Source organism: Phacochoerus africanus, chromosome 4 (genome assembly GCF_016906955.1).
Source record: "Phacochoerus africanus isolate WHEZ1 chromosome 4, ROS_Pafr_v1, whole genome shotgun sequence".
Lineage (NCBI taxonomy): Eukaryota > Metazoa > Chordata > Mammalia > Artiodactyla > Suidae > Phacochoerus > Phacochoerus africanus.
This window is the reverse complement of record NC_062547.1, coordinates 6707193-6723889: the sequence shown is the minus strand read 5'-3', so window position 1 is coordinate 6723889 and position 16697 is coordinate 6707193. Positions and strand designations below refer to the sequence as shown.

General features: G+C 56.4%; 1 protein-coding gene across 5 annotated transcripts in view; it reads left to right on the top strand.

Moving 5' to 3' along the window:
- The first annotated feature begins 5997 nt into the window (after positions 1 to 5997).
- The window catches only part of SCYL1 (SCY1 like pseudokinase 1), a 13214-nt gene continuing 2514 nt past the window's right edge, over positions 5998 to 16697 (top strand). For all 5 annotated transcript variants that reach the window (XM_047775294.1, XM_047775293.1, XM_047775292.1 and 2 more), the window contains exons 1-12: positions 5998 to 6193; positions 6543 to 6683; positions 6884 to 7006; positions 7089 to 7315; positions 7751 to 7841; positions 7919 to 8074; positions 11077 to 11235; positions 12045 to 12152; positions 13350 to 13463; positions 15580 to 15735; positions 16304 to 16492; positions 16614 to 16689. In XM_047775294.1, the coding sequence (XP_047631250.1) occupies positions 6083 to 6193; positions 6543 to 6683; positions 6884 to 7006; positions 7089 to 7315; positions 7751 to 7841; positions 7919 to 8074; positions 11077 to 11235; positions 12045 to 12152; positions 13350 to 13463; positions 15580 to 15735; positions 16304 to 16492; positions 16614 to 16689 (1651 nt within the window). In that variant the 5' untranslated portion in view covers positions 5998 to 6082. The remainder of the gene's footprint in view (positions 6194 to 6542; positions 6684 to 6883; positions 7007 to 7088; positions 7316 to 7750; positions 7842 to 7918; positions 8075 to 11076; positions 11236 to 12044; positions 12153 to 13349; positions 13464 to 15579; positions 15736 to 16303; positions 16493 to 16613; positions 16690 to 16697) is intronic.

Below are 16697 nucleotides of genomic sequence, written 5' to 3'. Positions count from 1 at the left end.
CCTGATGTTCGTGGTGTAATAAGGCTGCCATGATTATCCCATCTCCAAGTCAATACCTGTACTGCAGCCTCTTTCTTTCCAACTCTTGTGGTTCCACAGGATGGATGAAGCTTTGAATCTCGCCATTCCTTTTTTTTTTTTTTTTTGTCTTTTTGGGGCCGCGCCTGTGGCATATGGAAGTTCCCAGGCTAGGGGTCCAATTGGAGCTATAGCTGCCAGCCTACACCACAGCCACAGCAATGCAGGATCTTAGCTGTGTCTGCAACCTACACCACAGTTCATGGCAACGCCGGATCCTTAACCCACTGAACAAGGCCAGGGATGGAATCCATGTCTTCATGGATACCAGGTGGGTTCATTAATCACTGAGCCACAATGGGAACTTCACAATCGCGCCATTTCTGATGGACATTTGGAATATTCTAGTTTCCCATTATTATAAATAGTCCTACAATCCACAGAAGAACAGTGGATTGCATGGGCAGTTGCTGCATGCTATCACCGAAGCAGTTACATATATGAAGAAACTTCACAGCACGTCTATTGTATTAGCTCATATGGCTGCTGTCACAAAGTACCACAAACTGAAGTTCCCATCGTGGCTCAGCGGAAACAAATCTGACTAGTATCCATGAGGACGTAGATTCGACCCCTGGCCTTGCTCAGTGGGTTAAGGATCCGGCGTTGCCGTGAGCTGTGGTGTAGGTCACAGATGAGGCTTGGATCTGGCGTTGCTGTGGCCGTGGCTTAGATCGGCAACTACAGGTCTGATTCAACCCCTAGCCTGGGAACCTCCATGCCTCGGGTGCAGCCCTAAAGAGATAAACCAATTACCACAAGCTTACTGGCTTAAAACAACACTCGTTTATTATCTTACAGTTCTGACTGTCAGAGGTCTAAGATGAAGGAGTTCCCATCGGCGCAGTGGAAGTGAATCTGACTAGTATCCATGAGGATGCAGGTTTGATCACTGGCCTCACTCAGTGGCTTTGGGATCGGCTTTGTGGTGAGCTGTGGTGTAGGTTGCAAACTCGTCTCGGATTCCAAGTTGCTGTAGGCTGTAGCAGCTGCAGCTCTGATTTAACCCCTAGCCTGGGAACTTCCATGTGCTATGGATACAGCCCTAAACAAACAAACAAAAACAGAAGAAGTCTAGATGAAGGTGTGGGCAGGGCTGTGTGCTTCTGAAGGCTGCAGGGGAGAATCTGTTTCCTTGTCTTTTCAGCTTCTAGAGGCCTCCTGTCCTCCTTGGTTCCTGACGCCTTCCGCCTATCACTCCACCCTCCTGTTCCCACTGTCCCATCTCCTACTACTTCCCGTGATCCTCCTGCCTCCTTCTTAGAAGGCCACTTGCAACTGCTCAGGCCCACCCAGGTAATCCAGGCTAATCTCCCCATCTCAAGACCCTTAACTTAAAACAGTCAAATCCATTTTACTGTGTAAGGTAACATGTTCACAGGTTCCACGGATTGGGATGTGGACGTCTTTGTGCAGACATGATTCAGCCTCCCTTACTTATGAACTAGACACCATTATTCTACCCATTTTGCAGGTGAGAAAACTGAGGTGAGAAGAGGGTAAGTAACTTGCCCACGGTCACACAGCTCATAAGCAGCCAAGCTAGCATACAGGTGGTCTGGCTTGATAATCCAGGCTCTATCGATTACACAGCTTTGTATAAATCTTTGCGTACCTGAACGAGGGTTTGTGTAGGATACACTTCTAGGAGTGGAAAGATTGCGGTAAACTGCTTAGCAGGTATTGCCCACGTGTCCTTCACTACAGCCGTGCCATGTCATTTCCATCGGCAATGCCTGAGATCCTGAATTCTGCCTCACCGCCAACTCCTGATGCTCAGACAGCAGAATGTTACTTGAATACACAAAACCAAAGGATTTTTCCTGCTTGTTAGCAAATAAGGAACTGAAAAATGTTTCCCTTCATGAAAGGAGAGGAACACTAGTTACCTAATAATAAAAAAAATTAGAGTGGCAATAAAGAACCATCAATTTCCTGGAGAAGATAAAATAATTTGGTTTCCTTAACATATTGTAAGGCTGAAAACAATGTCCTAACACTGACCATGATTCTAGCTTCCTTTCCTCACTGAGACGTGCAAGCTCTACCTTGTCACCACATCAGAGGGGGTTTTTTGTTTTTTTTTTTTGTTTGTTTGTTTATTTATTTTTTTGTCTTTTTGCTATTTCTTGGGCCGCTCCCTCGGCATATGGAGGTTCCCAGGCTAGGGGTTGAATCGGAGCTGTAGCCACCGGCCTACGCCAGAGGCACAGCAACGTGGGATCCGAGCCGTGTCTGCAACCTACACCACAGCGCATGGCAATGACGGATTGTCAACCCACTGAGCAAGGGCAGGGACCGAACCCGCAACCTCATGGTTCCTAGTTGGATTTGTTAACCACTGCGCCACGACGGGAACTCCTGCCTTCATTTTACAGATGAGCAAAGGGGGTGAAGTGACTGGCCCAAGATCTTGTAAAAACGGGATTCAAACTGAGGCATCTGCCCACAGCTTCTCCTGCTTGACCTCCTCCTGTATCTCCTCTGGAACAACTGGCTTCCTGATGCACCTGTGGGGCGCATACCTGCCTGCCCTTGGATGTCCTCGGGTCCTGGCAGGGCTGGCAGGGCCACTTGCACTCGTCCTGGCTGGTAAGGGAGGCAGCCGGCAGCAGAGTGCTCAGGTCCTGCCACTCCCTACTGAGCCTGCAGAGCCTCAGTTTTCTCACCTGTATGGTGGGAACACGGGCCCCCCTCCAGGGTCAGTGTGGGGACTTGGCATCATCCCCATCTTGTAGCTGGATGAGGTGGAGGCTCACGGTGAGCAGGCAGGAGAGGCTCAAGGTGAGGACTTGGGAAAGGGGTGCACTTCCCTTCCTAGGATGCTAGCCTCTGGCCCTGTTGTGCCAGAGAAGCAGGGTTAGTTAGAGAACCTGGGAGGCAAACCCCCTTTCTGCCTCTTCATTTGCTTTTTGTTTGTTTGTTTGTTTGTTTTGTCTTTTTTTTTTTTTTTTGCTATTTCTTGGGCTGCTCCCGCGGCATATGGAGGGTCCCAGGTTAGGGGTCCAATCGGAGCTGTAGCCACCGGCCTACGCCAGAGCCACAGCAACACAGGACCTGAGCCGCGCGTCTGCAACCTACACCACAGCTCACGGCAACGCGGGATTGTTAACCCACAGAGCAAGGGCAGGGACTGAACCCGCAACCTCGTGGTTCCTAGTCGGATTCGTTAACCACTGTGCCACGATGGGAACTCCTGTCTCTTCATTTGTAACTGTTCTTCCTGGGGTCCTCTGCCCAGCCTGTTGTACCTCCTTGCTGTTCTTCGGTGTCCTAGGACTCCCAGGTCTCCCCCCAGCCTGATGGCCCTGGCCTTCCTGCCCTCGTTTCCTCTCTGGGCTCAGCCCCATGCACTGGACAGGCCTCACATGTGCTAGGTGCTCAGAGAATGTGTCCCTCACTAAACATCACCACGTAAACCCTGTGCTCACAGGCCCTCACCCCTAACCATGACCTCCACCCCAAAGCATCACCCCACCCTGCCTGCCACAAGCCAGCATTCTGCACTCACACACACAGCTCAGGCTGTGGTTCACCCTTCAGTAAAGGGGTAATATTCCAGACTCTCTAATTTGGCATTTAAGCCCCCTGCTTGGTCTTCTCCCATGACAAGATGCTACCCACGCGCCCACATTGCCAGTTCCATAATCACAATTTTTCTTTTCTTTTTAGGGACTCACCTGGGGCATATGCAAGTTCCCAGGCTAGAGGTCGAATCTGAGCTGCAGCTCCTGGCCTACACCACAGCATGGCAACACTGGATCTGAGCCACATCTGCGACCCAGGCCACAGCTTGTGGCAACATGGATCCTTAACCCATTGAGCGAGGCCAGGGATCAAACCCACATCCTCACAGATACTATGTGAGATTCTAACCTGCTGAGCCACAACGGGAACTCCCTTACTCTCGATGTGGTCACCGTCTTCCTAGTGAAGCCACAGGAGGCTCTCTAGTTATTATTTCTGTTCTGCCCTGAACAGCCCCCACTGTGTCGGATCCTCCTCCCAGCGTCCTGCACGGGTACTTGAACAAGAAAAGGGAGAACGAGTCACTGCTGAGGAGCGGTGTCAGGTGAGGCGCAGGGCACCGTCCACCACAATTTACAGATGCGGGAACTGAGGCTCCCAGGTAAGGTGAGTCTCCACAGCCAGTGAACCCAGCCTACTGACTTTGGCATCCCTGCCCTTGAACCTGCTCCCAAAGGCATCCCAACCAGATGTTTCCTAATTAATTCCAGCATCTCATCCACCTTCTGTAGGATGCAGCTGCAAGACTGTCCCCAACCCTGGGTTCCTTGTGACCTTACTTTTTTTTTTGGTTTTGTTTTTTTTTTGAATGAAATAATCTCCTCACATTTATTGAGCACTTTCAGTTCCAGGCCTTGTTCTGAGTATCTTACATATAGAACCTCAGTCTCTCTTTTTTTTAAAAAAAAAAAAAAACAGTACTGATGAAGTTCTAGCACCGGGAGGTTTGTTTGTACAGACAAGGAAATAAAGCACAGAGAGGCCAAGTAACTTCCAAGTGGGTTACTGTGTGCAGAACTGCCTGATACAGTGTTTGACACATAGTGATGAACCAGTTTTAATTTCCTTTGTGTTTTGTTTTATTTTTTAAAAATCTTTTTATTTTATTTTGTTTAATTACTCAAATGAATTTATCACATCTGTAGTTGTATAATGATCATAACAATTTGATTTCACAGGATTTCCATCCCACAGCCCAAGCACATCCCCTCACCCCCCAAACTGTCTCCTCCGGAGACGATAAGTTTTTCAATGTCTGTGAGTCAGCATCTGTTCTGCAAAGAAGTTCAGTCTGTCTTTTTTTCAGATTCCACATGTCAGTGAAAGCATTTGATGTTGGTGTCTCATTGTCTGGCTGACTTCACTTAGCATGATAGTTTCTAGGTCCATTCATGTTGCAAAAAATGCTGGTATTTCATTCTTTTTAGTGGCTGAGTAATATTCCATTGTGTATATGTACCACATCTTCTTGATTCACTCCTCTGTCGATGGACATTTAGGTTGTTTCCATGTTTTGGCTATTGTAAATAGTGCTGTAATGAACGTGACCTTACTTTTGGAGAAACCATTGCCAGCCCAGCCCCTCCTGGATGCTGGGCTCTGTCCAGCTAAGGAGCTGGGTCTCCTCCAGTATGAATGGCATTTGAGCTGTTGACACCATTCTGCCACTGACAGCCCCTATCTGCACAGGTGCTGGGGCCTGGAGGTGCTGACCCTGGAGACACAGAGCCAGTTCTACTGAGCCCAAGAGAGCAGGGGCCCCTCCTGGCCTCCTGGCTTCTTCTGAACTTGCTGGGCTGTTCCTCCTACCCTTCTTTCCTGGGGTCACTGCCTTTCCCCTCCCCAGGTCCCCTCTCCCTGTCTCAGGGTTCCTAGACCTCCTCAGGACCTTTGCTTCACTCTCTGCCTCTCACCCACGCTCCTTCTCACCGGCTTTGCTTCCTTGTGCCTCTTCCCTGGTCACTCAGTCATTCCACCAACTTGATGCCTCACCGGATCCTGGAGGTGCCCACTGGCTGGTGTGGGAGAGCGTCTGGTTTGGGGAGAGTCAATCTTCTCTAAGTCTCTTCCTCACTCCTCACTGAACCCTGCACCCCTTCATGTCTGTCTCTCTGACGATTTCCTCTGGCGTCTCCCCATCTCCCCGCCTCCTTGTCTCCGTTTCCCTATCCTCTGTCCCCTCTCAGGCTTTCCACATTTTAGATATAAAGACACAGTGGCCCTGAGAGTTGGGTGATCCGCCAGAGCAGGGGGTGAAGGAGGGTTGGTCTCCCCAGTACCTGCCGCCCTCGGATCCCCGCCCCGCCCACCAGCCCCGCCCCGCCCACTAGCCCCGCCCCATACGGCCCCGCCCACCCAGACCCCGCCCCCGTCCCGGCCGACCCCGCCCCCGCCCCGCCCCGCCCCGGCTCGGGCAGCGGGAGGACCCGGAGCTGAAGCGCCCGAGGCCGCGGCGGCGGCGGCGGCGGCGGGGACGATGTGGTTCTTTGCTCGGGACCCGGTCCGGGATTTCCCGTTCGAGCTCAGCCCGGAACCTCCCGAGGGCAGCCCGCCCGGACCCTGGGCCCTGCACCGCGGCCGCAAGAAGGTGAGCGCGGCCCCGCTCCGCAGGCCGCGGCCGACCTCGGTCTCGCCTAGTCAGCGCCGCCGGCCCCACCGCCTCGCGCCCCGCCTGACGTGGCTGCGGAGCCTCTAGGGCAACGGGCCGGGGGAGGGGGACGGGTAGTGCCGACGTGGCGGGCGGAAGGACCGAGGGACCAACAGGCGCACCCAACCGGGGTTACGTGGGCCGGACTCAGTCCCCAAGGGCTGTCCTGGGGGGAGACCCGGCCGGCGGGTCTTCCTTTCCGGTACTTAGCTCCGGGGACCATCTCGGAGATGGAGTGGTCAGCTTGGGGCTCGGCCCACACCCCTGAGGCCCCTCTGTTCTGCCCCAGGCCACAGGCAGCCCGGTGTCCATCTTCGTCTATGACGTGAAGCCCGGAGCCGAAGAGCAGACCCAGGTGGCCAAAGCCGCCTTCAAGCGCCTCAAAACTCTCCGGCACCCCAACATCCTGGCCTACATCGATGGGCTGGAGGTACCTACCGGCCGCTCAGTCTGCTCCATTTCTGCCCCTCACTTTCTCCCAGTCTCCTGCTCCTGCCTTCCTGCCCCTTCCCAGCCCCCTGCCCCAGTAACCCCCAGATTTGACTTCCCCTTCTCCACCCGGTCCCCATCACGTCTCTCATCCCCCTGCTTCTTCTCCACTCTGCGCTGATACTCCACGTCCTTCTTCAGACAGAAAAATGCCTCCACGTGGTGACGGAGGCCGTGACCCCGCTGGCAGCGTACCTCAAGGCTCGAACAGAGACTGGTGATCTGAGGGAGATGGCGCTCTCCTGGGGGCTACACCAAATTGTGGTGAGGTGGGGGGGTAGTGGTGATGATTGCAGGGGTGGGGGGGCTGCAGGCACAGGGCTGTGATGGCTCCTTCTGTCCCCAGAAAGCCCTCAGCTTCCTGGTCAACGACTGCAGCCTCATCCACAATAATGTCTGCATGGCCGCTGTGTTCGTGGACCGCGCTGGGGAGTGGAAGCTTGGGGGCCTGGACTACATGTATTCGGCGCAGGGCAATGGTGGGGGTCCTCCCCGCAAGGGGGTCCCTGAACTTGAGCAGTACGATCCCCCAGAGTTGGCCGATGGCAGTGGCAAAGCAGTCAGAGAGAAGTGGTGGGTGACTGGGGGCGGCATGCCCCAACCTGCCCTGTTCTGGAAGCCCCTGCAGCTTCGGGCCCCCTAGATTATATGTCACTCCCCTTGTCCCTTGCTGCCCAGCTGGGAGGGGACCAGGGTCCTCAGGGTGGGCCCACTCCTTGCTCCGAGGATCCTCAGGGAAGTAGGGCAGGATAAACACAGACTTTGGGGTTAGGTGGTTCTGAATTTGAAAATTGTGTCACCCGGGGTGGGTGTCTTTGCTTCTCTGAGCCTCAGTTTCCTTACCTGTCAAATGGGGCTGATGAAACCTACTTCTCGGGGCTGATGGGAGGATGAGCTGAGGAGCAGAGCACAGGGTCTGCCATGCAGTGAGTGCCTGGTGCTCAGCATAGGTTGGAGTTCTATGCTGGCAGGTGGCTGGGCCTTGAGCAGCTCTGGTCACTGCCTCAGGTCAGCCGACATGTGGCGCCTGGGCTGCCTCATCTGGGAAGTCTTCAATGGGCCCCTACCTCGTGCAGCCGCCCTGCGAAACCCTGGAAAGGTGAATATCTGACCCCACCCCAGCCCCTGTCCACCAGCCAGGTGGCCCCTGCCCTGACCTTGCTGCTTCTCCCACAGATCCCCAAATCACTGGTGCCCCATTACTGTGAGCTGGTCGGAGCCAACCCCAAGGTTCGTCCCAACCCAGCCCGCTTCCTGCAGAACTGCCGGGCGCCTGGAGGCTTCATGAACAACCGCTTTGTGGAGACCAACCTCTTCCTGGAAGAGATTCAGGTGAGCCCCCTGCCCCACTGTGGGCTTTGGCCCGACGTTCTTCACCCAGTCCCCTCCCCACTTTTCAGGCCCCCTGAGAATTAGACCCTTGGAGATGAGCACAGACTGTAGAGCTAGGCTCTCTGTGCTTAAACCTTGGCTCCAACTGTTGTTTATGTGTGACTTCCCTTGGCTGACACTCAGTCCTAATAATAGTACCTACTTCAAAGAAGTTTGGTGAGGAGTCAGTGAGTTTGAAGTGCGTGGTATAGTGCTTGGCCCCTAGTAGGAGCTTAGTGTCTGCTCCTGGCCCCCTGTTAACCGCACACTTACATTCTAGACCTGTCCTGATGCTGGGCTGTGGTGTGGGTAGCAGGGTGGGGAGGGAGGGTCAGGCTCAGACCCCTGCCCCCCAAGGATGATCCAGCTGAGGATAATTGGACCAGCTGTCCTTCTCACTGCGAGAAAGGGACAGAAAACATAAAGGAAGAAACATGTGCTTCCTGGGATGGGGATAAGGCCAGGAGGGCGGAGAGTGAGGGTGGGGTGCTCAGGGAAGGGCTCTCTCAGGGGTGATTTGAGCTGAGACCTGAGGGTGTGAAGGTGGGAGGCACGGGGGATGGTACCCGGGGAAGAATGTTCCAGGCAGAGGGAACAGCAAAAAATGGAAGATGGTGAGGAGGGAGCCCTCGGCCTAACCTCTTTGAACCTCCGTTTCCGTATCTGCATGACGAGGTTAACCGCAGTACCTGCTGACCACAGGGCTGGTGTCGGGACTGAGGGGGAGAGGCGCTGTCCCGGACACCTGCTCTCACCCAGCCTTGGTGCCTGAGAATCTGGAATAAAGGGCGGGGGCGGGGGGGGGTGCCTGGATGGTCGGTGGAAATTTAACTTACGCAGGGGCTTGGAGGGCCTTGACGATGAGGTACCTGAGCGGCATCTTGAAGGAGAAGGTGCTGGAATCTCTGAGCCCTGTTGCCTCCTGGGCAGTGTGGGGACAGCATGAGCTCTGTTACCTGGAGTTCTCACATGGTTGGCTCTGCAGGCGGCCCTTCTCCTTAGTATGTGCCCCATAGGAAATAGGCTGTTAATGGCAGTTGGAGGGGCCCAGAGGCCCCGCCTCCTGTCCCTGGGTGGGTGGGTGTGGAGAGCCCAGCTGTGACTCTCAGTGTGACCCCATGGATGTGGTTTGGCCTTTCTCTGGGCCTTTGCTCCCCTGAACTCTGTCGTCAGAGCACCAAGCTTGCTCCCCACGCTAGACTGAGCTGCTTGAGAGCCAACCAGGTCCTCCCCAACCCCGGTTAGAGGTCACCTCCGCTGGGCCAGGCAGTGGCTGTGGCGGTGAGGGTGCCACAGAGGTCACAGGAATTTTGGAAACACCGAGCACAGAGTTATAATCCCTGCCCGGCTGGTGACCTTGAGCCTTGGCCGCCTCCTTTGTCAATGGGGGTGTGACAGCCCTTCTTCACCGGGTGCAGCACAGCAAGGTGCCATACCACTGGGTCATAGCTTCCCCAAGACTGCTTCTTAGCTGTGTGATTTTGGACAAGCTCCTTGCCCTCTCCGTGTCTCAGCTTCCTTGTCGGATTAGTTCATCTGTGTAAAGGTTTTATTTTATTATATTTTTTTGGTGGGGGGGGAGTCAAAGAAGAAGAAAATAGCTAATTCTTTGCCAGACAAAGGAGGCCACCTCAGGCTAATGCCCTAAAGACTGTGCCCTCCCTTGGGAGAGATTAGAGAGTAGTTTTTATAGTTTGGGAAGAGAAAATAGGGCCACAGATAAGGATCGGGTAGATGCAAGCTTTCGTCCTTCTTCAAAGTTGGTGTTTAGTGGCCCCAGGACTGGTTCTGGTCGGCCTCTATCTTGTTTTCTTTTGTCCAGGGTCTTCGTTCTATTTATTTAGGGCCCTACCCGTGGCTTATGGAGGTTCCCAGGCTAGAGGTTAATCAGAGTTACAGCCGCCAGCCTACGCCACAGCCATAGCAACACCAGATGCAAGCTGCATCTGTGACCCATACCGCAGCTCATGGCAACACCAGATCTTTAACCCACTGAGCAGGGCCAGGGATCGAACTTGCTTCCTCATGGATACTAGTCAGATTTGTTACTACCGAGCCACGACGGGAACTCCGTGTACTATGATTTCTTGACTATTCCTTGTCTCTGTCTCTGCATCCCCTCCCTCACCTGATTCATAACTGTTTGAACCTACCCTTTGGAACTCTGGGAAGGTCATGGAGGCTGAAACTTAGTCCCTAAAAAGCAGAAATGGGGGCATAGAAAGGCTTGTGTGTGTCAAGGTTTTAGCACGTACCCCTGCCTGGCACATAGTCTGTGCTCGGGAAATGTGAGTCGTGGGTATCACAGCCTCAGGGGTGTCAGGAGGACTGAGGAGGCCATTGAGCTGACAGCCTGGCCCCTGTGGGCTCAGTGGGAGGCCCCGGCCTGGGGGTGAGCCGCACTTCCTCCCTGCCTTCCCCCCAGACTGCCACCAACCCTCCCACGGAGGTGCAGATGTGCCCGGTCCAGCATCGGCCCGGGTGGCAAGTACCTGTTTCCTCATCTGTGCGGCGGGGTTCATGGTACCCACTTGTGTTGTCCTCAGGAGTAGAGATGACAGTAGCAAAGGGCTTGATCCCCCTAGTGGCTGCTTTCATAGCAACAGGTCAGGTGGCCATGGTGATAATGACAGTCGCTAACTAACTGGAGCACCTGCAGTGGGTGTGCCAGGCACTGTGCTGTGGCAGCTTTCGCGTACGTTTTCAGGTTGAATCCTCAGAACCGTTCAGTGAGGCGATATGGCTGTTGGGCCATTTTGCAAGTGGAGGAACTCGCCTAAGGTCACATGGCTAATAAATAGGAGCGTTGAGATTCGAACCCAGCCAGTCTGGCTCCAGAGCCCACAAGCTTAAGTTTTCCTTCGGGTTGGAGGTGCCCCCCCACCCCCGATGCTTGCCCATGGCTGGAGGGCCCGTGATCAGGCTGCTTGCCTCCTCCCTGCACCCTGTCCTCGCTCTCCTAGATCAAAGAGCCAGCCGAGAAGCAAAAATTCTTCCAAGAGCTGAGCAAGAGCCTGGACTCGTTCCCGGAGGATTTCTGCCGGCACAAGGTGCTGCCCCAGCTGCTGACCGCCTTCGAGTTTGGCAACGCGGGGGCCGTTGTCCTCACGCCCCTCTTCAAGGTGAGCGGGGCCCGGAGCCTCAGGAGCTGTGGGGCCCAGAGACTGGCTGGGTCAGGGTCAAGGGCAGAGGGGAGGCCGTGGCTGGGGCCAGCCTGCGGGCCTCCTGTGAGGGGCGTCCTGGTCGGGCAGCCCCGAGCCCACATGAGGGGGAGCTTTGACCTCTGGCGGGTTCAGCCAGCCAGGGCCACGTGACCAGCTGTTGGGGAGGCGGTGGGGACTTCTTGTCCAAGCAGGGGAAACCCTACGCCTGCCAAGTTCTTCTTCCAAAGACCCCTTGCTTCAGACCCTACAGCCTGTCCTCCGTTGCCTCGAGACGGCCTCCCTGGCCTGACCTGGGCCCTCTGGTTCCTGGGCCCAGGGGGCCCCCTGCCCACCCCCTCACTCTCCTTCTCCCTCCTGACCGCTCGGCACTCGGCTCTCTTGGCGTCTAGAGACTAGACCCTCTCCCCTCTCCTCTGACCCCAGCCCTCTGTTAGCCGGGCACCTGCCATTTCCTGCTCAGCTGGAGAACTTCTCCCCAGAGGAACTTGGCGGTGTCAGGGGGGTAGACAGCGAGTCTCCCGGGTAGCCGAGAACCCCCGGCAGTTACAGGCCGAATCCTGTGTGCGCGTGGCATCTAGGTGCCTGATGGTAGGGAGGGCACTAGCTTTTGGGAACCTCCTAAGAGAGGCCTCGAGCCAGAAAGGTCAAGGGCAGGGCTGACTGAGATGGAGTGGGGGCAGAGGGGCTGCTGAGGCAACGCCTGCCCCCCCATCACCCCATCCCACCCCGCGAACGTAGCTGAGCGCCCTCCCCGCTCCTCCGCCCAGGTGGGTAAGTTCCTCAGCGCCGAGGAGTATCAGCAGAAGATCGTCCCTGTCGTGGTCAAGATGTTCTCATCCACCGACCGCGCCATGCGCATCCGCCTGCTGCAGCAGGTAGGGCCGCGGCCAGACCCTGCCTCCTTCCACCCCGGCCACCAGGGACGCCCCTGCCTCACCTCCAGCCCCAAGCAGGGCTGCGCAGGGACCCCAGAGACCTCTCCCCGAAACGTACCCACAGATGAGGGACCACTGCGGCTGTGTTCCTGAGAAGTCGAGATCCTCTCAGGGCTTGTCGGCAGCTTAGGGAATGCCCAGCCTGCCTAGCTGCAGGGCTCAGTTGCTCCCCACCTCCCCACTTCCCCCGGCGCTGCCCAAACTCTCGGCTCAGTCGCTCGAGCCCTCTAGAGTGGGGATAACGTCTCTCTTGCCAGCCCGGGCCAGCCGGGAGCACCAGACGGGATGGAGGGTGGGGGCCGCATGTGCGCATCATTCTGTCTCCAGGGGCCACACGCCAGCCCTGCTCACAGCACTTCTCTGGGCAGGGGTTATACCCCTAGATTTTTTTTTTTCTTTTTACGGCCACCCCTGCAGCAAATGAAGTTCCCAGGCTAGGGGTCGAATAAGAACTGCAGCTGCCAGCTTACACCACGCCACCGCCACAGCTCGCCAGATCTGAGCTGCTTCTGTGACATATGCAGCAGCTCACGACATTGGATCCTTAACTCATTGAGTGAGGCCAGGGATCAAACCCATATCCTCATGGATACTAGGTGGGTTCTTAACCCCATGAGCCACAGCAGGAACTCCCTATACCCTCTTTTTTTTTTTTTCTTTTTTGTCTCTTATAGAGCCACACCCGTGGCATATGGAGGTTCCCAGGCTAGGGGTCGAATGGGAGCTGTAGCTGTGGCCTACGCCACAGCTCATGGCAATGCCGGATCCTTAACCACTGCACAAGGCCAGGGATCGAACCTGTGACCTCATGGATATTAGATTTGTTTCCGCTGAGCCATGATAGGAACTCCTATGCCCTCTTTTTATTGAAGAGGCAGTGGAGGCTCCAGAAAGGGGTGTGACCATTTGGCCTGAGGAATAGGACAGAGGCCAGGCCCTCCAGGTCCTAGTCCCTGGCTCCAGTGCTCCTGGCATCCTCACCATTCCATGTGGGCTGGAGGCCGGATGGGGAGCTCAGGAGACTCACCTGGCCAGCCAATGCCTGCCAGGTGAAGAAGCCATGCCAAGGGTGGCCCCATGGCTCTGGTGAGGGGTGGAAGGGCTGACCGAGTTCTCATGTCCCAACTTGGGCCACAGATGGAGCAGTTCATCCAGTACCTTGATGAGCCAACAGTCAACACTCAGATCTTTCCCCACGTCGTGCATGGCTTCCTGGACACCAATCCTGCCATCCGGGAGCAGACAGTCAAGGTGGGTGTGGCCAGGCCCAGAGGGGCCAACCCTTGTTTTCCAGGACTTAGAGGGGGCTCACCAGGAGGCACAGAGGCCTTGGTTTTGGCCTGTGGGTCAGGCACATCACGGGAGGGGCAGGCACTGTTCTGCATGTGGGTCCGGGCTGTGGGTGCAGCTCAGCAGCTGGTGGGGGGACGGGGTGGGTGTGGCCAGCAGTCCTCCGTTCAGCAGACACTCACTGAACACCTCTCTGTGCCTGGCCTGGTGTCCCGTGCTCGGATGCAGTGTGCACAGACAGACCAAGCTCCCCACCTTCATGGGGCTTCTTTTCGAGGAGATGGGGAGTGGGCTTGGCAGACGGTAAACAGAACTAGGAAAAGATACATTATGTTAGAAAGTGATGGAGGAGTTCCCGGCATGGTGCGGCAGAAACAAATCCAACTAGGAACCATGAGCTTGTGGGTTTGATCCCTGGCCTTGCTCAGTGGGTTAAGGATCCCGCCTTGCCGTGGCTCTGGCGTAGGCCAGCAGCTACAGCTCTGACTGGACCCCTAGCCTGGGAACCTCCACATGCTGCGGTGTGGCCCTAAAAGGACAAAAAGAAAGTGATGGAGAGTGTGAAGAGAAAGGTTTGCAGTTTTAAAAACAGCGAAGGGGAGATCTTGCTGAGGAGGTACTGTTTACGGAAAAAAGGCGAAAAGAGGTGAAGGATTGAGCTACGTGGAGACCTGGAGGAGACGTGTTCGCTGCAGAAGGATTGGCATGTGCAGAGGCCCTGAGCTGGCTACCTGGCGTGTAGGAGCAGCAGCAAGAGCTTCCGTGTGGCTGAAGGGGCGTGGTTGTGGGAGTTGGAGTCTGAGAGGTAGTGGTGGGAGTGGGCGCCAGGGCCTTGCAGGGCTTGGTCGGGCCGTGATGCATTCAGTGAGAGAGACAGGAGCCACAGGGCGGGGGGCGGTGAGCAGAGCACTGACCCCATCTGACTTGTGTCGAAAGGCTCACACTGTGCTTCTGTGTGGAGACCTGACCCTCAGAGCAAGGGTGGAAGCAGGGCCACTGTTAGGGCCCGTTACGGTGGCTCAGATCTGAGTGGTAGCGGCAGGTGGAGGGAAGCCACATTCTGAAGGTGGAGCTGACAGTATTTGCTGATGGATGGAGATGGAGTCCAGGACGGTTCTGAGGTTTCTGGCCTGAGCAACTGTGGAAGGTCAAGTTGCCTTCTACCGAGAACACCGGGAGGGACCGTTTTGCGGGAGGAGGTTGGGCTGCCATGTCTGTCAGCCAGGTGGAGATGCTGAGTCTGGGCCACTGCTTATGCGTGTGTGAAGCTTAGGGAAGAAGTCTGGGCTGCACTTCTGGGCACCGCCAGCTAACTAGGGCATTCGGAGGCATGAGATGGGTGAACTTGCCTAGGATGTAAAAGAGAAGAGGCTCAGTGTTCCCTGGTGGCTCAGCGGGTTAAGGATCTGGTATTGTCACTGCTGTAGTTCGGGCCACTGCTGTGGTGCAGGTTCAGTCCCTGGCCCGGGAACTTTTGCATGCTGCCAGCGTGGCTGAAAAAAAAAAAAGAGAAAGAAAAGAAGAGGCTTTTCAGGAGTCACTGTGGGGTGTCTAAACAGTAAGACCTTAGCAAAAGGAGACTGAGAAGGGGCAGCCTGCAAGGTCAGAGAAGGACCAGGAGAGGGTGTGCTGTCCCAGAAGAACAGAGGCCACGGTTACAAGGAGGAGGGAGAAGTCCAAGGTGTCAGAACTGCTGGGGGCTCGGGTCTGGTGAGGATGGAGGATTGGTCGTTGGATTTCGAAGCATGAAGGTCACTGGTGACCTCACCCCAAGCCAGCTGCTGGGTGTCCTTGGGGAGGGGGGTGGTTGGGGAAAATCTGAGCAGAGTGGACGCAGGAGAGAGCTGGGGACAGGAGTGCTGACGCCCTTTGGAGGTTTTGCTGTAGAGGAGGCAGAGGAATGGCCTTCCCCATCCTCAGCACTCGGTGGGGCCGGGACCGGGCTGCGGGCTACGTTGGGGAGGGCTTCGGCAGGTCTCCTCAGCGCCCACGGCTGCTGGTGGCCTCCAAGAGGCCGCTCCTGCCCTGCGGCGCATTGCCTGCTCTGGCCACACGTCGCACGTCTTCTGCCCTGCAGTCCATGCTGCTCCTGGCCCCGAAGCTGAATGAGGCCAACCTCAATGTGGAGCTGATGAAGCACTTCGCGCGGCTGCAGGCCAAGGACGAGCAGGGCCCCATCCGCTGCAACACCACCGTCTGCCTGGGCAAGATCGGCTCCTACCTCAGTGCCAGCGTGAGTGTCCTTCACAGGTGCTGGGAGGTCTGTCGTCGTCATGGGGCCACAGCCGGGCCCTCCAGGGCCAGGTCTCCCTGTGTGGGAGCTGCCATCCTCCCAGAGACTAGGCTCTGGCTGTCCCAGCTCCAGTGTCTGAGAGGAGGAGTGAGATGCACCGGGTCGCACAGCCAGTAGGTGGTGGGTCCGGGGACTGAGCCAGGCCCGCATCCCCTCCCCTCAGCCAGGGTCTGTAAATGCAGACACCTGCCCGTGCTTGGGCACCTAACAGGAATGAATGGATTGGGTCAGCAGGATGGGGGGGCAGGGAGGCCCTGGCCCCAGCCCTGGGGCAGCTGCTGCTCCGGCCCCCGCGGCTCTGAGGCAGCACGAGCCCAGTGATCTGGGAGGACAGGCCAAGACGCAGGGTTTTTTTAAGTAAATTCTCCCCACCTGTTAGTGATTAGCTCACATTTAGACTCCGGAAGCCCTGCCGATGGCCTCTGTTCTGGGGGGCAAGGCCTGGCAGGCGGTTCTGGACCCCAGTAGTGACCCTATACTCAGGAGCCCTCTCCCCGCCTCACCCCAGACCAGACACAGGGTCCTCACATCTGCCTTTAGCCGGGCCACTAAGGACCCATTTGCGCCATCCCGGGTCGCGGGTGTACTGGGCTTCGCTGCCACCCACAACCTCTACTCGATGACCGACTGTGCCCACAAGATCCTGCCTGTGCTCTGCGGTCTCACCGTGGATCCTGAGAAATCCGTGCGGGACCAGGTGAGGCACAGCGGGGGCTGGGCCCTGGAGCTGGGGCTCTAGGGGATACCTGGGCCCTCGCTGGCCTGGCAGGCTCACGGGAACCTTGGCGGCCCCAGCTCTGCCCCTTGCTACCCCACAGGCCTTCAAGGCCATTCGAAGCTTCCTGTCCAAACTGGAGTCTGTGTCAGAGGACCCCACCCAGCTGGCGGAAGTGGGTGAGTGG